Raw genomic sequence first — 8978 nt, 5'->3', positions numbered from 1 at the left:
GACTTTAAATTTAAATGGAAATAATGAGAAATTTCGAATTATTTATACGTAATTATTACGTAAATTTCCTGTTTTTACTTTCTTGAAATGTGTGTGTGTGTGTGTGTGTGTGTGTGTGTGTGTGTGTGTAAATTATTTTTATACTCCTTAAAATATGGCAAATATTTTAATAATTTCTTTTTAAAGATTAATTTAAAAGTAAACGCAATAAAATAATTTTCCTATTTATAGAAATGTATTTATGAAATAACTAGCAAAATGGCCATCCAGCACTCATTTCTAGAGAGATATGTCAGAAAAAGATATATCTAAGCAATTGGAGATCAGAGCAAATACGTGAATAAAGCGAAGGAAGAGTAAGAAAGAACATAGAATATATTGAAGGGATGGATACTGGTGTGCGTGACGCGCGTCTGTTAAGACATGAGTGCGCGCGTTCCAGGCACGTTAGAAGAAAATAGGGTGGATTTTACGTATTCGGAGTGAATTTTGCCTCAGGAGATTGTCGACCAAGATCGCGTGGGACAACAGAACCTGGTAAAAGCTTCGAACAAAACAAAGCATGAAAAAACAAAGCGGTTTATTAAAAAGTGGAAAAAATTCCAAACAAAGTACAAAATAAAATAAAAAAGTTCCCAATTTAAGAGAGTCTATTATTTTTTAAAGCATAAAAAGAAGTAGAAAAACATTATTTATAATGTGCGCATTAATCATTCTGAATGCTACGTCTGCCTACAATTGTGTAACGATTGTTCGAATCCCTATCGAATTCATAAAAAGAAACTCGACCGACATCAAAGATTCTTAAAAGGAATAATATCTGTAGCGCGCGTGACATGCGTACATTAAGCTACGGGTGCGTGAGGCTCGGACACGTTAAGAAAAAAAAGTAGAGGGTGAATTGACGTAGTTGAAATGACTTTGGTCCGCGAAGGGAGCAGTGAAGGGAAAAGACTGAGGGTTAGGGGGTAGGCGTTTTGGTGATCGCAGAGGTATCGTTCAAGAAGCTTAGGATGGTTGGCAGTGGCGGTGGTGGTGGCGGCGGTGGCGACGGTGGTAGTGGTGGTGGTTGAGTGTTGCTGAAGGGTGGGTACCGGGGGCAAGTGAGGGCAGATCAATGCGGACATGTGCGGGAAATTGCACAGGGATCGATCCCAGGACCCTCGGGGGAAGCGCGGCCTCTGTGTTTTTCTCTCTGTCACTCCTCTCGCACCTCCCCTGCACCTACCCTCTCTACCTCCCTCTGTTCTGACTCTCATTTCGTTCCTCCCCACGTCTCCTAAGTCTCACTTCTCTTTCTCTTTCTTTCTCCTCGCACCTTCGCACGGATTTTGTTCTTTCGCGAAATGCTCGCTCTGACTGACGAATGCATCGCTTACTGATCATAACTACTGACATACAGATAATCTTTCAGCAACTGACGATATTTTTTATGTAACGATATTTTTATTGGAATGGCTTGCCCAATTTCTATCTTAAAATCATTCTATGCTTTAAATCACGCTTCCATTTTGAATTTTATACAAACCTATTTACTTTATAATTACGTTCCAAATTATTATTTAGTCAACAAAAATTATAAACAATTCTGGAAGGTTATATATATAATCTTCCAAAAATTGAAATTAATAATTCAAAAAGATTAACTTAATAACAAGAAATTTATTTCTTTTTTTTTTTATAAAAATTTAGATCGATATTATGAAGATAAAATTTAAATAAAAGAAGAGAAAAAAAAGGAGGAAGAGAGAGTTAAATCACAGATATTAATGCGCATAAACAATCGCTATTTTTTATAATAAATTTTAGCAAATGTAGGACATTTCTAGTCTGAGATGTTTCCTTAATTAATAAATAAAACTTGTAATGAGTAAAGTGAATCTTTACCTTGATATATAGAATAAAATTGATATCTGTCTTTCCATTTCTACGAAACTGCTCTAGTTAAAGGTCGGAAAACTAACCTATCCAAAACCAAACAATAAAATTATTCAAATAAAAGATTCATAAAAAAGAGGCTCCTTAATCTGTTCATAAATATAAGAATTTCACGTTTACAAAACTTTTTTGACAAAGTTGGTGGATAATAAAACGCAGCAGGTTACCATAGCAAGTAAAAAATTAGCAAAAGGAAAAAAATAACAATAGCTTGCATTAGAAAGGTGTATACCCTCAGGTATACAAGTCAAAAGGTACAATTGAGCAAAATACAAACTATTTAAAAAGTCTAGAAAATTGCGCAATACTTTTCTAAAGGAAAATTTGTCAGTCATTATTCTATACAATCGGATAATAAATTTCTTTTTTTATGCTTTAATCTCGTCACGGTATTGAATTATAAGTATAGTGTACTTAAAGCAAAAAAAAAATTTATCGTCCGTCTTTGAGAATTATGTCCATTGTAAATGAATAGATATCTTTTGCTGTCGTGACAATTGCGAAGATGTATTCTGATATTTTCTTTGCAAAACTCATTTCCACAATCGGTCTTAATCGACATTTTACACGCTACACATTTCTCATGGATGTAACATCGAAATGGCACAGCACGGCTTTGCTGTGAAGATTGATTAAACCTGCTGCCGCAGCTACACCGCCGCACCGCCCATGCGAGGTATATTAAAGACGTGACCCGACATAAAGGATCCTTGTCCTCAGTTTCTCTCTCTCTCTCTCTCTCTCTCATCTTCTTTTCTTCTATGACCACATTGATTTTCCACAGTACTCCACCCTTAGTCCACATTACTCTATCCCTTCCTCCGTCCGCTAACTTTTCCTCTGCAAACTCTTCTCCGAGAGAGAATGTACCCCAAGTGGAGTACAGACAAGCATCGTTCAGGCATCCGTGCCTTCTTCCTCGGCGCCTTCTTATCGACACTCGACGTCGCGCGCTGGAGGCCGTGTAGTCGCTGTTTACTCGCGAGTAATCTGGAAGCTGGCCCGAGTACTCGAAAGCTTTGCAAGTTTGATTGAATCTCGGCAGCAAAAGCGCCGCCGGCATCGGAAAATGGACAAGTTGCTAGCTTCGGAGTTCGTTCTGCACGATTCCCATTTTTTATTTTCCACGCGAAAGTTAGCGGATGTCGTGAACAGAATTTTAGTCGGCACAATCAACCAAAACTTTTGTGTCTTAAACAGAAAAAACGTTTTCAGATTGTAAACGAACTGAATAATTTTGTGTTACGATTAGAATGATAATGCATCCCGAGTTTAAATTGGCGACGGAATAACATTATATAGAAAAGCGAATTAAATACTTTGCATCACGTGATTTATTTAATTTTTTATCAACCGCATTAGCCATTTTATTTAATATCTTTTATCGTTTAAATTTTGAATTGTGTAAAAAAATTGAGAGAAAAAACAATGTTCATCGTAGTTATAACGGCCATTTGTCTCTCTTAATCAACGTTGCAAGCGTTATTTTTTGAATATCTATTTATTATTGTCAATTTGTTTAAGAGCTCGGTGCTTTTTTTCAGATAAAAGCATATTTACGCTTTTCCTCGTTAATGAGATTTCGCCTTTGATGTCCACCGTTTTTATTGCATTAAGTGGATTTCGGAGGTAATTTTTTTTTTAGTCTGCCGCGCCACGTTTGCCACGCTGTTGTAACGTTCGTGAAATGCATTCTCGTTTTTCGCTCATGTCGACGAGAATCGATAGACCGGGCAGATTAAAACCGAGTATTCGTACTGACGATTTCGAACGTGCGACGGGAATATAAAGCCAAGTACGCGCCATGTTTTTTCTCTACCATTTGTTTTTCTTCTATCGATCCACCAAACTTACGCGATATTTCTTGACTGAAGCTATATTACAAAGTAATTAAGTTTGCAAATCAAAGTTATACAGAACATATTATAATAAATTTTCGCAAATTTTACACTATATGATTGCCCGACATAATGTCACATTGTCCGTGCCTTACAAATACTTTCCAGGGTTGAGAAGCAACGCGTTATCGTCACAGTTACTTTTTTAAATGATAACGTCATATTTTTTTATCAGTAACGGCAATGATGACGCAATTACAATTTTGGCGTAATGAATATAATCGTTACTTTTACCATTATTATGTATATGTAACATGTACGTATACACAGTATATATGGAATGTGCATAAAAGAATTTTAAAAGAAAAAAGTGTTATATTTGATCATGTTGTAATCGATTATAACCACTATATATTTCGTGTTGCACTGGTCAATTAGCGACGTACAATTGAATGCCACTCTAAAAAAATCAGTGAAAAAATTCAGAATTCAGTGAAAAAGGAATTGTAACAATTCTATATTTTTTTAGTAACAATAACATTAACGAGTTATCTTTTTCAATGGGTAACGATGAGTTCTTTTTTACAACGAGTAACGAGTAACAGTAACGAGATACTTTTTAAAAGTAACTTTCTCAACCCTGAGACTTTCATATCGTGATGTATTTAAATCAGTAAAAATACATTTTACATCTGAAAGCCTGTTAGTCTTTGCGGTGTCGCAAAGACTAATGTGACAAGTTCTGAGAGGGAATTGCAATCGTCATTTGTCCAGAGGACGCAATAATGTACGGTGAACTACCCTCGGCGTGGTCCAAGCCGTCCCGCGTGCGACAACAGCATGTGGATTTCGCGAGAATGAAGGCGGAGAAAAGGGACGCCTGAGACATTAAAGAAGTAAGAGACGAAAGGGTCGGTGGGATAAGGTCGGATGAAGGGAGGACAGACACAGATAGGAAAAAGGGGAGAGACAAATAGTTCAACGTGACACCGTGCATTCGTCTCGTTGCTCCGTTTATCGCGTAAGAATCTCATTTTTATCCTTCCCGCGATACCCTCCAGCGAAGTTCTGCGCCTCCTAGACATGAATAGACCACCTATGAAAGTCCTATCCTCTAGCTCTAAACTCTCCGGAATATATTTGATGGCATCGCCACTCCCGAAATAGGCCATTACATCCAATCTCGTCTCATTTCCGGATCCTTTCTTTTTCTAACCGATCTTTGTTTTTCAATTGCGTTTCGAACAACTTGATTGGGATAACTTGTCATTGATTTACCTTGGGGCCTTTCCAATCTTTACAACGCGAAGTTTCCTCATTTTCTTGAGTGTTAGAACAATATTGACTGAGCTTAAACGTTATATTTATTCAGGGAATTGTTGATAATGGTAGGGAGAAATCGATTACATTTACTTTTAAAATATATCGATAAGTTTAATTAAAAAAATGCCTTTTAATATAATAAAAATGCCTAAGTATGAAAGATTACACTTACCTTTTTTAAATAAAATTGCAGTATAAAGTCAATATAATATAAAAATTAATCGATCTATCTAAGAGAATATATTAATTAAATATTTCTATCCACACAACTGTATAATACGTGAAATATATATTAAAAAATAATGTAATGTCGATATCTATTTTCATCTTCTTCTCGATATTAAACTTTAAGTAATCGAGTTTTCTTTTTCTCCCGGATACTTTGAGAAAATCAAGACTTGGACGGACATCTGGGGGGATACGGGCAGTCAGCAAAGATTAAGAAAGAAGAAGACGAAGAAGAATCTTTCCCCATGTCTCTTCATCCACGTACTGCGTATGTTCCGCATGCCCTGCACATACGAGTACGTACACAATGCCGGCACAAACAAGATCGCCGATGAATCACATGTGTGTGCTCATGCAATCGTTATATATTCGTTTTTTTGCCATATTGAAATCTACTTGCAATATTTCTCTCTTTCGCGTCGAAAAATATTGCGCAGAAATATCGAGCAGTGGTGGTCAAATGTTGGTAAAGCCAAGTTTTCCTAGGGGAAATTCGTCAGGAAGATAAGAATCTTACCAGGCACGGTCGAAACGAAACTATCCGAATCGGATCCGAGTGACAGATGGCTCTAATCTGCCGACAGTGCGCGATCGAGAGTCTACCTTGCAGTAGAAAACATGGATTTGTAGTAGGCTGCTAGAATCTAGCGCGAGAGATCCAGATAAGAACCGGCGCAAAAAGAACATAAGTCACGCTGACACGTAATTTCGCTGGCCGGAATGATACGCGTAATTGTCTCGGATGTCACAAGTTAAGATGAAAATGTATGTGCTCGTAGAACTTTTAAACCAAAATAAATTTTCTGAAATTAATTTAATTTTTACGACATAGATTTTGATTAAATTATATTGTATAGGTATCTCCGAACAAAAAATAATATCCAAGCGGTTTTATATTGAGTTTTTTTAATAAGTGCACTAAACTTTAAAAAGTTTTAAAGTTTTAATTATAATTAAAATACATAAAGTATATTAAAATAATAAATATTTTGATAAAATCGATGAAAATTAAAAAAATTGAAAGATATTTTATCAAATAAAAAAATCGCAAGCAAAATTTATCTCCTTTTTGTAATTTTATTTTATTTCAAGTAAAAATTCAATCTAATGTTCTTATATAAAATCGCATGGTTATGTCGTTCATAGTTGCTTTAATTGCCATAGATGATATAATATTTTACAGTCTGTCATAGTTTTGCTATAATCTGTGGTTTTTCTACAAATTATCATAGAAGAAATGACAGACTGAAAAACATCAAACAGAAAGAAAAATATCGAAAGATAGATATTTTTTAAATAAAATAGCTTATACAGAAAAAACTTAGCAAAAATTTCTTGCTAAGTAATAATGACGTCTACACCTGTGATATCCATAGCTTGCTTCAGGCAACTTTACTGCAGCATATTAATCAACATTCAATAGCTTGTTAAATCAGAATCTTTGTAATCCTTATAAATTAAAAAAATGTAAAATTATTAATTTTTATTTTTAATTTATTATACTGTCCTATTAATACAATACATTGCACGATTTATCAGTTTGAATTTGGCAATTTTTTATTATTAAAAAAAAAAAAGACAAAAGGCAGGCTTAGAAACAAAAAACTACTGTTACTAAAGTACTATTCAGCCGAAATCATCACAACCTTCCATTTCAAAGGATCCTTGTGAAGGATCGCGTATATCTTCAAAGTAAACCGAAAGTACTCATAAACGACAATCATCAATCATAGCTGCGAGAGTCATGCGGGTGGCTGCGCAGTCTGACAGCTGATCCTATACTATCGTTTTCTCCCTCGTGTTACTGGGTTACCGCACGTCCTAAAACGGAAGTGAATTCCATCCCCGACCGCACCCGCGAGTGTAGTACCGGTGAGTGCTTTTAGGCGAGGCCGCATTCGTAGGCGATGGGCTTTACGCCGATGCGATGGCACGAAATAAGCAGAACGAAACGGGTAAGGGGAGAAAGGCGGTTGGAGTAAGAACGTGCGCGGATAAGGAGACAGAGTGGCAGTCGAAGGAGGGAGTTGCTGAGAACAAATGCGAAGCTCTGCTTCCATTTACGTCGGGGAGGAGGGGGGGTTGCGAGCGTCAGGGGTTGGCACGAGGTACGGGATGGAAGAAATTCGTGGAAACACCGCGGAATTGGATAAGCCGGCGGGGTTTGTTTTGTCAGGGGTTCGCAACGAGGATAAACGTGGCGACTGTGAGATCGCGTGGTCGATGGTCATAGGCCTGAATATCGCGTGTTCCAGCAAACTTTCTCTTGCTCGCTCATTCACTCGCTCGCTTGCTCGTCCGTCTGCGCGGAAATCGACAATCTGCTACCCGAGACAGGCACTCGTGTTGTTAACAAGCGCCGCCGCGCCGAATCGATGGATCGAAACTGTGTTTTCCTGGTTAAATTAATATTCCCTCGAAATGCTTACTTTTCACGAATGACTAAACTACCTCCTCCTCACCCCATCTCATCCCATAAGTTTGCCAGCCATTCCTAGGAAGTCATTCTTGCTATTTAGTGACTATATGAACTATGGCACTGTTTAATAGAATTCACAGAAATTTTGCGTTGTGTTTTAAAAATTATATAAGCAAATATCTTTCTTATCTGGTAAAAAGCACAAGTGTAAAGATACTGAAACAAAACGTGACATTTTTTTTGCATGTAAATCGGTAAATGTTTACTTCACTTTTCAACCATAAATAAATAGATTTTCTAACGTTTCAATATTTGTCTATTCAATAGCAAAGAAAATTTAGAAACATTCAATCTTAGTGCCACTGACTTATTATTGTCAGCTACTGTAGTACTGCACGTGGTATTCCAAACCGCAAATACAATAAAGGAAAGTGATTGCGATTAATTTTTTTAGATATTATCCTGCAATGCGATTCGCCAATTTCATTCCCCGCCGTAGAGAAAGTGCGGAAGGAGACGGGTCCTTACTCGAACTATTGTCGAGACGAGAGACGGCGATCGAAAGCCCGACAATGGAATTGCGATTATCGTCCGACCAGGGTTGCTTGCCCTCATCAAACCCTATATACGCGAGGGCGAATCGAATGGTATGGAACACGATGAGAGACAGGGAGAGGTATCAGCGAAGGAAAGAGGGAATGGGAGGGTGAGGGACGGGATTGGCACGGGGTGGAGGAGCAAGATAGAGTTAGAGAGGAACGAGCGGGAGGTACTAGGTGCTGTTTGTTGAATCCTCGAGATCAATACGACGTACCCTATCTCTTTCTCCCTCGTAATATTGCGGACGATGGCGTGCGTGACACACGTATATGTTCATGTTCCCGACACACGTCACGAAAGGCAAAGTGATGCTGTACCAAATGATCCCCGATTTTTCACGAAAGTGTTTTGTCAATCTTCGTTTCTCAATGAAAAATGGACAAAATTGTGATGTACAAATAGCTTGATTGTCCATTTTCAATTCTTTTCTATAAGATAAATTGACGCAGTGATGAACGGAGAAAATTTCGTGATTAATATTGTGTACATCAGTCATGCCAATTACGACAGATTGCTGCCGTGAGATTGTAGCTAGTATCTCCATTTCCGATAATTATGCAAAATTCTATTCATGCAAGTTTCAACATGGAAGTGTGGTTCTTAAAAAATTGATTATCTTCTTTTAATCCTAT

At 37.3% G+C, this 8978-nt stretch overlaps 1 protein-coding gene across 7 annotated transcripts in view; it reads right to left on the bottom strand.

The window, feature by feature from the left end:
- LOC108751091 (protein abrupt) overlaps positions 1-8978 on the bottom strand; it is a 121247-nt gene that overhangs the window by 32902 nt on the left and 79367 nt on the right. Inside the window, exon 9 of one of the 7 annotated variants that reach the window (XM_018491055.1) lies at positions 2463-3129. The exons of the other annotated variants lie outside the window; for them this stretch is intronic. Within the exon in view, the coding sequence (XP_018346557.1) occupies positions 3098-3129 (32 nt within the window). The 3' untranslated portion in view covers positions 2463-3097. Of the gene's footprint in view, positions 1-2462; positions 3130-8978 lie in introns of those variants that run through there. 7 annotated transcript variants of the gene reach the window in all.

Source organism: Trachymyrmex septentrionalis, unplaced genomic scaffold (assembly GCF_001594115.1).
Source record: "Trachymyrmex septentrionalis isolate Tsep2-gDNA-1 unplaced genomic scaffold, Tsep1.0 scaffold40, whole genome shotgun sequence".
Classification (NCBI taxonomy): domain Eukaryota; kingdom Metazoa; phylum Arthropoda; class Insecta; order Hymenoptera; family Formicidae; genus Trachymyrmex; species Trachymyrmex septentrionalis.
Note: the sequence above shows the minus strand (reverse complement) of the source record. Positions and strands in the feature narration are given on the sequence as shown.